This window comes from Tiliqua scincoides, chromosome 1 (genome assembly GCF_035046505.1).
Source record: "Tiliqua scincoides isolate rTilSci1 chromosome 1, rTilSci1.hap2, whole genome shotgun sequence".
NCBI lineage: Eukaryota > Metazoa > Chordata > Lepidosauria > Squamata > Scincidae > Tiliqua > Tiliqua scincoides.
In genome coordinates, this window is record NC_089821.1 from 254,810,328 (window position 1) to 254,824,848 (window position 14,521).

At 42.6% G+C, this 14,521-nt stretch overlaps 1 protein-coding gene across 1 annotated transcript in view; it reads right to left on the reverse strand.

Moving 5' to 3' along the window:
* The window catches only part of SMYD2 (SET and MYND domain containing 2), a 46,223-nt gene that overhangs the window by 15,216 nt on the left and 16,486 nt on the right, over nucleotides 1-14,521 (reverse strand). Inside the window, exons 3-4 of the mRNA XM_066619015.1 lie at nucleotides 9,825-9,935; nucleotides 3,516-3,576 (exon numbers count right to left, since the gene is read on the reverse strand). Of these exons, the coding sequence (XP_066475112.1) occupies nucleotides 3,516-3,576; nucleotides 9,825-9,935 (172 nt within the window). The remainder of the gene's footprint in view (nucleotides 1-3,515; nucleotides 3,577-9,824; nucleotides 9,936-14,521) is intronic.

Genomic DNA, 14,521 nt, shown 5'->3' on the forward strand with positions numbered 1-14,521 from the left:
TCTATTTTTAGGGCTGTTTAAATCTTTTAACCTGAAACTGTTATTTTAATAGTTTAATCTGTGCTGCTTTGCTTATTATGTAGTAGAAAAGCAGACTAGGAATTTTATGAATAAATACACTTTGCCTACCTGTTGTGTGGAAAAGGTTATCTTTAAAATAGGCAATACCATTGGCTTGTAATATCTGATAGCTACTGATATACCAACAAATACGTGACCAGCAAAGACTTTTTCTTTCAAATAGGTACCATTAACATTACATCTTAAGTAGACAAGTATGGCTCAGCAAATATAACAAGCTAAAGTCACAAGGAAATGTAAAATTACTCAAAATGTTGGCTTGTACACTGATAACCTTGAGTAGGTCTAGAGAAGTGCAAATAAGATGGTGAGGGGTTCTCAAAACAAAGTCCTACAAAGAATGGTTAAAAGAGCTTGATATGTTTAACCTGGAGAGAAGACTAAGAGGAGAAATATGACAGTCATCTTTAATTATCTGAAGAGCTGTCACACAAAAGAAGAAGGGAGCATGCTTTCAGTGGTTCTTGACAGAACCAATGAGATGAAACTACAGGGAGGTGGGTTTAGGATAAATAGAAGGAGGAATTTCCTAATGGTAAGAGCTGTCTGGCTCTTGAACAGTCTTTATTTCATTGGAAATTTTCAAGCAGAGGCTGGATGGTCACCTGTCAAGAATGGCCTCTGCTAAATAGGGGATTGGACTAGATGACCTCCAAGGTCGTTTGTTTTCTATGATTCTAAAGGAAGCTTTGAGGCTGAAAGCAAAAGGAAGAAAAGCTATTTAGCTAAAATATTGCAACAAGTATCCTGACAGCTTATAACTGTTTATAACATTTAACCAAGACCATCTGAGAATTCATTTTTTTTCTGCATTGCACAACATACTTACAGAATAGGACTTCCACAGCACTACATGCATTAATAAGCAACATTCCTCAGAAGCAGATGTGGAAAATTTTTTACAGTAGTTGAATGTTTAAGTTTCTGGATATTCTAGGGCAGAAATGAACTCAATTTTGCCTTCTGCTGTCTACTTTTATTTATTTTTTAAATAAATCTCCCTGTACATTTTACAAACTTTGCCAGAGTAAATATTCAGAGTCTCTTATCAGTTAAGAGATAAATATCACATTCCTGTGTTAAGTAATCCTGAACAGGCACTCCAGCTTAACACGATAAGAAGGATCTAAATCTTCCTGGACATTATTTAAGATGTTTTAATTAAAATGATAGGAGATTAGGTTACAATCTTGAGGGTTGTTCAAACTAAATGCTTGAATACAACTTTTCTTTTGTCTCATAGCCTCCCATTACAGGTGTGCGCCACTTAATGATGGGGATATGTTCTCCGATTCCGTTGTTATGCGATTAGGTCATTAAGTAAACATTCAGTTCAATCTATTGCCTTTGTTGCGTAAACAGACACTCCCTGCCAGGCACTAGCTGGTTGCACAGGCTTATGGAGATAGATGGCTTCTTCTTTGCATTAAGAGCCTCTCTGTTGTATAAACAGACACTGCTGCAGGATCAGGAGATGTGATTGCCTCATTAAGAGCATCTTTATTGCGCTTTGACCACTGTCATATTTGCAGTCCATCGTTAAGTGAATAGTTGTTAAGCGGCGCACTCCTGTACTTGCTCCAGACAAAAAGATCTTACAAATGGATACAAATAGTTTTGTTTCAAATTATAAAGTGGCAAGGATACCATTTAAGAAATCAAACGGACCGAGGTAAAGAGATAAAGAGGAAAGGGGAAGAGAAAGTATTGGCAGCAGCAAGTATAAATATATATAAATATTATCAGGTTGCTGTGTTAACTGAGGTGAAGCAATCACAGATTAAGTAAGTGGTACACAGAAACAGTGGATCCTGGACAGAATATCAAGATAGATCCATAAAGGGAAATAGAGTTGCTGTTTTTAGAGTAGGGGATAAACTATGATCTGAATTGGATGCAGATATTTCACCCGTCTCATCCTTGATAAACTCTTGTGAGTTTAGAGAGGTGCATAAGATGCATTCACTTCTTGTTTGGAAGAAATATCCTCAATACAACAAAGTACAGATTTCATGAAGGGGAAAAAAATCTCTCTTTAAATTAGCACAATGTGAATTGCTATTCCATTACTATAGTACAGTGGTTCTCAAATGTTTTAGCAAGGGACTCACTTTTCAAAATGACAATCTGTTGGAACCTACCAGAAGTGATGTCATGGCTAGAAGTGACACCATCAATTTAAGCTTCAAAACCTAAACTGTGATCACCCAAAAGTACCAGAGGGCTGGTGCTATTTTGCAGAGCTCATACTTCAAGCATTCCAGCTCAGAAGTCAAAGCAAAACAGACTTGGATCCTTCCCCAGCCACACAGTCCTCCCCCCTTGCCAGGGTCACATCTTCCCACCTATTCAGGGCAACGCACCATGCATCACTCCCACCGGGAGCCCACCTTGCCCAGCAGCTGTGTAACCTGTATTTTCAGCTTTGGATTTTCAATGGTGGCTGAGCTAGGTGCTATGTGACCCACCTGAAATTTGTTTGCAACCCACCTAGTGGGTCCCTATCCATTATTTAATCCTGCTCTAGTATTTTAAATTAAGCAATTGTATTCAAAAAAATTGCCAGTTTAACATTTATCTACTATTAACAAATCTTGAAAGGCACTTGGTGAGGAAAGGGATCTTTTCAAAAATTTATATGGCAGTAGGAGGTCCAGATAATGGTATTAAGAAAAAGTGATAATTTTTGTTATTTAAACAGTTAAAATTGATTTGACAACCAGGAAGCTGCCCCTATCCTTACAAGGAGAACTACATTACATTATCATATCCTAAAGTGTTTAAAATCAGTGGTGGGTAAGTCTAAGGCACCATAAAACACAAACACATCAACTAATTGTCTGCTTATTGTCAGCACCAAGCAAGAGAGCAACATAATGTTGTGCCTGTAATTCCAGGCTGCTCGGCCTTCTGAATAGTTGCTCAATTTCCAACTCTGCCTCAGAGAAAACTCACACACACAAGCAGTGGCCGCCTCTCCTTTCTTGGTTCACTTTTGAAACACTCAGGACATGGAACTTTCAAATGCAATCAGGAAGAACATGTCAAATTTGACTGGCAGTGACAGATACGCAACTCAATACCAGAGGGACCAGCAATTAGCCCCAAAGACACTGTCACTATCAAGCAACAGCGCCATCTCTGACTCTATGCCCCCTAGTCACAAGGCTGGCTGTTTTAAATTTTGCAACATTACAATCCACCGAAGACATTCTCATTGCCAGGAGAGCCATTTGATAGGCAGATACAACACATAATTAACAGTCTAGAATGTTAACTCTGTTTTTTTTTAGAAATTAGAGATACAACAGAAGGTTATCCTGTTTAACACGCACCCAAACCATCCCAAGTATAGACAGGTTCAGTTGGAAGGATATCATGCACTCTCCAAAATTATATGGAAACCCTTTGGCTTTCCACTTCTTTCTACTTACGGGATTCAAAGTCTTTTACAGAAAGGAGCTTTTCTGAGTCAGTCTTTTCAGGGTGTGTTTTCTGGTAATGGGGTGGGGGGGAAGAAGGAAAGAAAACAAAGATGTTTAAAACAAAACAAAACTGATATGCCATTGTTCTCAAGTTCATTTTTAACACTCCTGTGCCCCGTGTGAAGAGCTCACACAGGCCAATGAACATCATTCCAGTGTAATGCTGTCTATATTGTATGCCAAATTTTACCAGCCACAACCTTGGAACTCTGAACAAACTTACACACATAACAGGAACAAGTAATTTTAAACATTTGTCACTAGTTTGAGCTGCGGCTTCCCAGAAAGCCGCTAACAGTGGCAAGCAGTTAGGAAGCAGACTCTGCTTTGAGGAAAGCGTATAATCTCAATGTTGACAGAGTTCAAAAGCAACACTTCAGCGTTGGCCTAAGGCCCCTTTCTTTGTAATCTTGGCCATTAAATACGGGCTTGCAGGTGGCCCAACAGCTGAGGTTCAGGGACTACGGTTTGCATATTTAGCTTTCATATGCCATGTAGGGCTCCCTCCCACTTCCCTGCAAGCTATAAAAGCACAAATTTATTCCAATGACTTTTCATCATTAAACATCTAATTTTGTTTGTGGATCACCACTTGACTGCTTTAATTTTTTTTAAAAAAGGACAGAAAGAAAGAAAGAAAAAGAAAAGAAGCACAGGGGAGCAGGCTGGCTACTATCCCAGCAGGCCTTCACAGTCCTCTCTCTATACTGCATCTGGGTCACTCTTGTCACATAAGCAGATCTCAAATGTACAGATTTTCTTCAAAGGCCAGTTTTTTTGGGGGTGGTGGTTTTTGTTTTGTATTTTTTTTTGTAGTGCAAGAGAAGTTAGAGCTTTGCAATTGCATACAACAGAGTAACCTTGAAACTTGTTCCCTGAAATCAAATTCTCAGATATGTTTCTCAGCAACCCAAATCCTGCATTTGGTGACATCTCCAAAATGAGCCCCTGGGCCTCTTGAGCCAGGAGACAAACAGAACCTGAACCTAAAACTGGTGCAGAGACCATTTTTCAATGAACTGGAACTGAATTTGAACTTAAAGACTCTTGGGGCACAATCCTAAAGTGCCTTTAGGACTTGCGCCGGCCTGGGAGGCTTGCAAACGTGTTGTTAAGCACATTTACACCTCCACTCAAGTCAGGGAGGCTGGCGCTAGAACATGCACCAGTCTCCCTGCGCCACCACAGCAGCTGGGATGGGTGAGTTTGCACCAGCCTTTTCAGGCCGGTGTGGGGGTCTGGGGATGCATTTTGGGGTGGGGGAAGGTGGGTGGCTAGCAGGCCTGTGAGCAGGAGGGCAGGGAGCAGAAGGCAGACCCAGGATCCAGCACTTATGCTTACTCCTAGTCCCATTCCCGGGCAGCCCGGGGCAGCCCCTGGTTGCTCAGATTTGCTCCACCTCTATAGGTGGCACGGATCCAAGTAGCCCCATTGGGGCTACTGTGGTGTTACCTGGGGTAAGGGGAATTATTTCCCCTTGCCTCAGGCTGACCCACACTCAGCCCTAAACTTGCTCTGGATACAATGGAGGCCTGCCAACCTGTCTGTTCCAGTGTACGTTAGGATTGTGCTATTAGTTGTCTCAAACCTAAACCCCTTGAATAGAAAAATGCGGTAACCATTTCAAAAGAAGTGGGTAGCACTATGCACACTGATGGCGAGATGCAAATAAATAAAGCATAATTAAATAATCAGGCACTCAGCTTTCAATGGGATGGTTATATTATGTTTTCCTATTGCATTTCCTATTTTTAAAGGATTTTTCCCCTCATGTTTTAATCACTGAATTTATAGTTCAGAATTGCATTGCAAACAGGAGTGTCTGAAATCATTCTATTTGAAACGTATCTGAACCAGTTATGAGAGTTAAAAGTACTGATAAGCTTGAACCACAGCTGAACCCAAATGTTTTATGGTTCCCTGTTCTCAAGAGCTGCTGAGAGGTTCTAGTTTACAGGACAGATATTCTATTGAGACTGTCTTTGTTTTAGGTCTGCCTTTGTGAAAACACGTCATCAAGGAGATCTGGAAACATCGAACACTACTTTCAGGGGCAGTGTACACCTATATATGCCTACTCTGAAATAAACCTTGACAAGTTCATTGGTGCTTCCTCCCAGGTAAGCCTATACAGGATTGCAGCTTTAGAAAGAAAAATTCCTCTTCAGAAAAACATTTTTGCATACTTTGACCAATTACAATCCTTTATTCAAGTGGTGTTTTAAAAAGTTGTTCTTAATTATGTAGTTCTGATATTGCATCAAGCACCTGAGTTAGGGCTTAAACCATAAATAGCAATATAGAACTCTGTTAGCTGCATGGAAAGTTGTATTTAAGACAGGGTGACCAGACGTTCTCTTTTTCCAGGACATGTCCTCTTTTTTAGCCTTATGTCCTGGAAAAGAACTTAAATATCCTCCTTTTCCCTGTGAGTGGCTCCTGCAGGCAGTGTATAGTCGTCTTTTATTAATAAATTATATTAAATATAGTTTTAAGTATTATAATAATAGTGTTTAAATTAACCACATGAAATCAATATATGAGCTTTTATTTTGTCATGTCCTACACTTTTCTTGGATGCTCTACATTTGGGGTGCCTTGTCCTCTTTTGTGGTTATAACATCTGGTCACCCTGATTTAAGAACATAAGGAAGTGCCCTGGTGAATCAGGCCAAACCCCATCTAGTCCATCATTCTGCTTGCCACAGTAGCCCACCAGCTGTCTTTTTAAAAGGAGTAGAAGTACAATAACAAGACCATAAAATATTGTAATAATAAATAGTACAGATGGAACACTGCAACACGAGATAGCAAATAATAGTACAAAAGACACTGGATTTATTTCCTGTTGTTTAACTTTAGTTCAGATATAATTTTTGAGCTTTTTCCCACATTACTGTTAACTTCATCAATTTATCATTGATTTTGTGACTTGTACAGATCCAAAGGAGTGGGGAAGAAGTGGCAAGTACCAGCTACACCTGCTTCTTAACAATGTTCTTTGTAAACATTATCCATGCCAGTGTGCAAATCCCTTCTTTTGATGCATGGTGCTGCAACACTGTCTCCAGACACTAAGCAATGATGTCACGCATCATCACGCTGCATGGAGCTCAGCTAGGAGCTACTCAGCTTACAGGGAACAGTGCCCTAACTCGATCTGATTTTATCCAGCTCCTCTCTGTCATTTTTCCATGTTAGATTCCTACCAACCCAAAAACTGTTAATTGCATTTTTGTCCTACCCTTCCACCAAAAAGCTCAAGGCAAGAAGTCATCTTGCCTAGTTTTATTAGTTTCAAAAAGAGGTAAGGTCCAACCCTATCAACTTTCCAGTACTAATGCAGCTATACCGATGGTATGGGAAAGGTATCTTACAGTGGTGGGGGGGGGCAAACATGGAGACCTCCTCAGAGTAAGGAAATGTTTGTTCCCTTACCTCAGGGCTGCATTGTGGCTGCATCGACACTGGAAAGTTGAACTCAGTGAGTTTCATATCCAAGTGCAATTTTGAAGCCTGGGACTCCACGGTTCTGCCTAACACACTTACTACTACACTTCACTCTCTAGCCTGTATGTCAGGGGTGTCCAAACTTTTTGGCAGGAGGGCCACATCAGCTCTCTGACATTGTGCCAGAGGCCAGAGAAAAATAATTTACATTTTAAATTTGAATAAATTTAAATAAATTTACATAAATGAATATATTAGAGATGGATGATGGTCTGACGATGGCTCAAGACCTATAAAAAACATTGCTGAAAGCAGACTGGCCTTTCCTGTGCTGCTGCTTCACAAACATGAAATAGCAAGCAGCGGAGGGAGTCCTCGGCCTGCAGCTCGCACGAGAGGTTGAACAGTTGGTCCTCGAGTTGAGAGCAGTCGCATGGACCAGCATGGGTTCCAGCAAATCTCTGGTGGACCAGAAACTCACTGGAGACTGGGGGCTCTCCGCGAACCGGATTGGAAGTCTCTGAGGGCCACAAATGGCCCCTGGGCCAGTGTTTGGGCACTCCTTCTATATGTGAAGGAGGCTCCACATATGAGCACAAGGTGCTGCTTCATACCTAGCAGGTGCCCTTCCTATCAAGAAATGAAAGGCTCCCCCAGAGACCAGTTTAGAAGAAAACCCTCATTTCTCAACAAAAAGGAAGTCTGGCAGATATTCCTCAACCTGGAAAACTCCAGGAGGTCTCCCCTGGACCAGCTACTTTGGTGTGGGTCAGTGTGCACACATTTGCATTTATGATGTTGGCTCCAAAGGAAAAACTGGTCCCAAAACCACTTGGTCATGGGAAAACTGGCCTCCTGAAAATCTGAACCTGTGGAAATGACCAAGTACATCGTCCTCCTATTAACATTTCTGCTCCTAGAGCTCACTTTAACGTATAGCTGTATAAGCAGCAATCTAGAGCTGCCTGCAGCCAGGATGCAAGCTTTCACCAAAGAAGCAGAACAGAGAATGTGGGATTATGTTGGTTCAGAAAAGGCCTTGCTTTCCAAAGACTTTAAGAACATAAGAACAGCCCCACTGGATCAGGCCATAGGCCCATCTAGTCCAGCTTCCTGTATCTCACAGCGGCCCACCAAATGCCCCAGGGAGCACACCAGATAACAAGAGACCTCATCCTGGTGCCCTCCCTTGCATCTGGCATTCTGACATAACCCATTTCTAAAATCAGGAGGTTGCGCATACACATCATGGCTTGTACCCCATAATGGATTTTTCCTCCAGAAACTTGTCCAATCCCCTTTTAAAGGCGTCTAGGCTAGACGCCAGCACCACATCCTGTGGCAAGGAGTTCCACAGACCGACCACACGCTGAGTAAAGAAATATTTTCTTTTGTCTGTCCTAACCCGCCCAACACTCAATTTTAGTGGATGTCCCCTGGTTCTGGTATTATGTGAGAGTGTAAAGAGCATCTCCCTATCCACTCTGTCCATCCCCTGCATAATTTTGTATGTCTCAATCATGTCCCCCCTCAAGCATCTCTTTTCTAGGCTGAAGAGGCCCAAACGCCGTAGCCTTTCCTCATAAGGAAGGTGCCCCAGCCCCGTAATCATCTTAGTCGCTCTCTTTTGCACCTTTTCCATTTCCACTATGTCTTTTTTGAGATGCGGCAACCAGAACTGGACACAATACTCCAGGTGTGGCCTTACCATCGATTTGTACAACGGCATTATAATACTAGCCATTTTTTTCTCAATACCCTTCCTAATGATCCCAAGCATAGAACTGGCCTTCTTCACTGCCGCTGCACATTGGGTCGACACTTTCATCGACCTGTCCACCACCACCCCAAGATCTCTCTCCTGATCTGTCACAGACAGCTCAGAACCCATCAGCCTACATCTAAAGTTTTGATTTTTTGCCCCAATGTGCATGACTTTACACTTACTGACATTGAAGCGCATCTGCCATTTTGCTGCCCATTCTGCCAGTCTGGAGAGATCCTTCTGGAGCTCCTCACAATCACTTCTGGTCTTTACCACTCAGAAAAGTTTGGTGTCGTCTGCAAACTTAGCCACTTCACTGCTCAACCCTGTCTCCAGATCATTTATGAAGAGGTTGAAAAGCACCGGTCCCAGGACAGATCCTTGGGGCACACCGCTTTTCACCTCTCTCCACTGTGAAAATTGCCCATTGACACCCACTCTCTGCTTCCTGGCCTCCAACCAGTTCTCAATCCACGAGAGGACCTGTCCTCTAATTCCCTGATTGTGGAGTTTTTTCAGTAGCCTTTGGTGAGGGACCGTGTCAAACGCCTTCTGAAAGTCCAGATATATAATGTCCACGGGTTCTCCCGCATCCACATGCCTGTTGACCTTTTCAAAGAATTCTATAAGGTTTGTGAGGCAAGACTTACCCTTACAGAAGCCATGCTGACTCTCCCTCAGCAAGGCCTGTTCGTCTATGTGTTTTGAGATCCTATCTTTGATGAGGCATTCCACCATCTTACCCGGTATTTGCAGGAAGTAAGTTTTGGTTGAGGATTTTCTTGGAGGACTAGAGGAAGCTGCTTGACAAACAGAGGTTGTTCAAGGACACAGCGGTTCAAGAGGTCCTTAAAGCAGATATTCAGCAGAACATGGACTCAGCTATACATTCTCTGAGCAGCCGCCAATAAACATAAACAGGCAGCTGTGAAATGTGTTTTGCAGAACTGGTTACTGTAGGACGTGGTCCTGTTCCTGGCTCTTTGCACTCCGTTTTTCAAAACAAAACAGAATTGTGTCTGAAAGTGTTGTGTCCTGCTCACCTGTTTGGCAAGAATCCTTGCAGTGAGCCTCACAGTCTCTGAGGGATTCCAATTCTGCCCAAACGCACACATGGCCGAACATTCAAGCTTGTGCAGTGGCCAGTCCCGTTTCTGGAAGGTTAAACACAGAAAAAACACACACACACAAATAACCTTGTAGATTTGCATTCTGTAAATGAGAAGAGGATGCTATGTGCCCCACCAGAACCTGGAGGTCAAGTGAAATGTGTTTCCTTTAGAAAAATAAGATGACACTTGCGAAAACTGCAAAACTGAAAATGGAACAAATGTGAGGATAAAGAGTACGGTTTTTTAAGGTTGCTTTTCACGTGCAATGGCAAGATAATGTAACATTTAAACAATTTGATATGTATGTTGATTGGAAGAAGATAGACATAGTCAGAACCAGAGGCTGGAAAGCCAGAGCCCAGGTCAGTTACAAAACCAATCACGATTAGTGCTGTGATCAGGACTCTGAGGTGTGCCCTGTGCTCCCTTCCATCTCCCCCTGCCTGAGCCTTCCAGCTCCTCTCCTGCACTCTGCCCCAACAGATAAGGACCTCTCCTAGGCCAAGCAGCCCAAGAGTCTCAAAAAAGCCAAAACTAAGGCTAATAGACAGAAGCTCCTGAAAAATACTAAATGAAACTTCCAAATGAGAAGGAAAACAGAAAACAAACAGAACCACCTATCCCCAGCTGTCGCTCAGTCCTCAGACACATGTGCCCAAGTCCATTTGAACCAAATGACATACAAGTGGACGTATCTGCAGGCTGGACCATAAGTGCAAGGCTGGGTTCTAACACGGTATTGTTCCTAACTGGAGCTAAGCACTCGATGAATCCTTAACAACAGATTTATTCCAATAGGAGCATCTAAAACAAAGCCCAAACTGGCAAAATGTTAGCAAAATGCTTCACCTTCGCTTGCAAAACATTTGGGCTTGCACTTGCAGCTTATGTGTTTGCAACTCAGCAATGCTATATCTCAGGGTGTTTCACTCATGCAACAGTTGATATATCCCACTCTGAACATTTATTCGTGGGAAAAGCATGATAATGCTTTAAAGTGGACAACGTTAGGCAGCAACAATAGTAAATAAAAGGTGAACACATATTACTTACAGCCGAATCCTGAGGTCCTACATGTTCCCTAGCAGCATATGGCAAGGCACTCATGCAAGTGCTATGATGCCAGAAGGAAATAGTTCAGTCAGCAGAACTGCCCTTGCCTCTAGGATGAATGGAAATGTGGGGGGCATAGAGATGCTTGTGCTACATGCCTTCCTTTTCCACTGACTCGGGACAAGTGATCTGAGGTCTTCCAAGGCACCACTTGCTGCACACATGAATATATGAATGAAGATTGCTTCCACCAATCTGAATTATGATCACGAGGGAAATAAATCCATATTGCCACCTGTTGCTAGCATTGCCGTCTCTCTCTCTCTCTTTCTCCTCACACACACACACCCCCGAGTCTATCATTACATGTGCAAACACACAACCTCTCTCTCTCTCCTCACACACACACACACACAGACACACACACGCACACCCCGACTCTATCATTGCATGTGCAAACACACAACCTTGGAGCTAGGCTTGCCAATTAAGACCAAATTTGGGGCATTCATACACAACAACCAGAGAGACCAGGATGCAGTGAATGCCTATTATGGGGCCACTGACTGGACAGTGGAGCAAACAATCTCAAAGTGCCTCTAACTAGGCTAACCACGAGGCAGTTTTCCAAAAGAATACAGATTTCATTGAAACATAAAAAAAACAAGGAAAAGGTAATGTTTACCAAGTTATGGGATCAGTTTAGTGGTTGTGGGCAAAGGATAACTGTAAATAGCTCCAGCTTCAAAGAGACACTGGTTAAAATGAAAGGGGGGGGGGGCTGCCAGCTGGGCTCAGTTTCCTCCACCTGAGATGACCCAATGAGAGGGAAAGAGATGATTAGTGGGAGGCTTAAAAGAGCAGCCAGGGAATGTGGGTTGTTAGAAGGGGGAAGAGCTGGGAAGGACAGAGGGAGAACAGAAATTGCCTATCTTTAGTCTGCTGAGTAGACTGGGGCATGATAACCTTCTACAGTGAGACCAAGCTGCATGGATTCAAATCTTGGGGGAAACATGGAAAAATGCAGCCAAAATGGTGCTGTTTGGTAGAAAGAGAAGGTAATTCCTCTGGAGGTAAGGGCACTACCGTGGCTGAAGGGAAAAACTTGAAAAACAGACAAGGTGGGAATCTCTATTGGAGGGAGAGATTACCAAAATGGACAGCATGGATGCTTTCAGTGGGAAAGAAAGCACCACCACTGTACTTCCAGAGCAGGGCATAATCTTAGGACTCTGGCCAAAAAAATGCAAAGACCTGCCTAGACAAATAATGGTATCAGGAACATCTGGAGTGCAACCAGGAGTATGCTTGACTGAAGTAAGGTATGTCCTTCCAGGAAAACACAAAGGCTTACTTGTACCCCAATTGAGGATGTTCCTGAAGGGACAAAAAGTAAGGCTGGATAACAAAAACTGGACAGCAAAAGCTTGGATAATTGGTGGGAGACGCATTCTGGAGAGGAAGTTTGAAAAGACTGTCCAGGTGGCCTGGCCACTGGGCAGTTGAGCTTAGTTTCTTATTTTGGAAGACATGTGCTTGCAACCAAGATTATGCTGGTAGCTCTCAAACTGTGAGTCACGGCTCCCTGGAGAACCGCAGAAACCAGCCAGGGCATCCTTGCAAAAAATTCGCTGCCCTATACAAAGTTTAGGATTGTAGCCCTAATGGAGAGCCATGGCCAATGTCAAGGGAGTAAGTCAAGGGAACCACCAGTAAGTCAAGGAAGCCACCAGTCAAAAAAGTTTAAGAACCACTGGATTATGCCAAAGTGGGGAGCTCAAATGTGCAAGACTTTAGAGGAGAATGACACACAGGTGTCCCATAGTACTGCAGTGTCCCATTTCAATCAATGGCCCTTAGTTACCATTATCTTGATTAGAAGGAGCAGCTGTGCTTCATCCCCTCCAGAGAGAAACCCTGGCCGACCCTCTGGCATATCTGGTACACGACCAAGACGGAGTTAGGAGAAACTGTGCATGTTTCAAAATGGAGGTCATTGGCAAAACACCCATGAACCCTATGCTGAGAGTTAACTGGACCGCTAAAAGCTGAGGGTCAGTTTAGCGAGCATCTCTCTCTCAAGACAACAAATCTCTCATCCAGATTATTAGATAAGGAAGCCACCATAGGCCCAGGTGAACAGTTACAAATTGGTGAACAATTACAAATGGACAAAAAGTCTCTACTTGTACCAGAAGGTTGGTGATACAGAATTTAAAAGACTTGCATAGACTCTGAGTAGCAACTGCATTGATCTCAGAAGTCACAGAACAGCGCTCATATAGCTCTGTGTTAAAGTGCAGTACCCACAGAGAAAAAGAGATATCAGGCCATCCATCAGCTATCATGGCCTACTATCGTTAGGGTGATGCATTGTTTATCAGATGAAAGGTCCACAAGTAATAGTATCTTCATTCACTGTGCAATATATAGACATATCATTGGCAGGGTAGGGCGGAAACGGATGGGACTGAAGCTATAAATTTTAAGTCGATTAGCGCTTAGCACGTGCAACATGAGAATAATTTGCTTCAATTTGACTTAATTTAATCAAAAAGTTTAAAGTCAAAGCCTTAATTTGAAAATTCTCACCAGGATCAGAATTTGTTGAATCAAGAGTTTCTAAACTCCGTAGTAAGTAGCACAGGCAATGGTGATCACTACTGATTGCATGGAATAAGTGAGTTCGGTGTACATTGCCCAGTAAGCAACAGTGCCAGATGGGTGGTCAACATCAAAAGCAGGATTCTCTGGGAGATATTTCCAGCAATTTACATTTGCTAAATCGGCAATGGTAAGACACTAAATAAGGGTGAAAACTCTAACAAAGCACCAACCTCAATTACAGAAAGAGACTGTCTTTCTTTCACACCTACAACAATTGTGTGTGAGAGAGCAAGGGTGAATGATGACCAAAAGGAGCTGCCAGATAATACCCAAGACCCCTCATTAAGCATTAAGACACACAGAAAATAGTATTCTCCGATTAACATGTGCACTTAGATTCGCACCAGTTCCCCCCCCCCCAAAGACTGCAAGATGCAGAATTGACAATGCCAATATGTCCTTCCAACATTCTGTCCTGACCCTTTTATTCTTTAAGCATAGTTAATTAAAATTTTTCCTCAGGCAGAATCCGACTGAGTTATATGAACTAGTAAGGTGGTTAAAGGGACAAGATATGGCTGAATTGTGCAAAACAAGATAAAAGCCGGGAACATTGCAGGAATGGGGGAACAGCATCTGAGTAATACCTGGCATGGAAACACTCTGACAGAGCCCTTTTTAGTGATCGCAGCAGGACTGCGTTTAACATTCTTTCCCCCGTTTTCTCTCAGCCATTTGACTGGTAGCAGGCAGCATTGTTCTAGCCAACTCCCCAGTGCTGGATTAATGATACTGTAGATCATTAAAATATATATATATATATATATATATAGGAAAAAATATATGCAGGCAATATTTCACTCCGATTTAAGGTAGAGTGAGAAAACTTCTGGAGAGTTTTCAAGCTTCAAAAGCTTTTGACAAAGTCCCTCGCCAAAGGCTCTGGAGAAAACGTAGCAAGCCTGGAG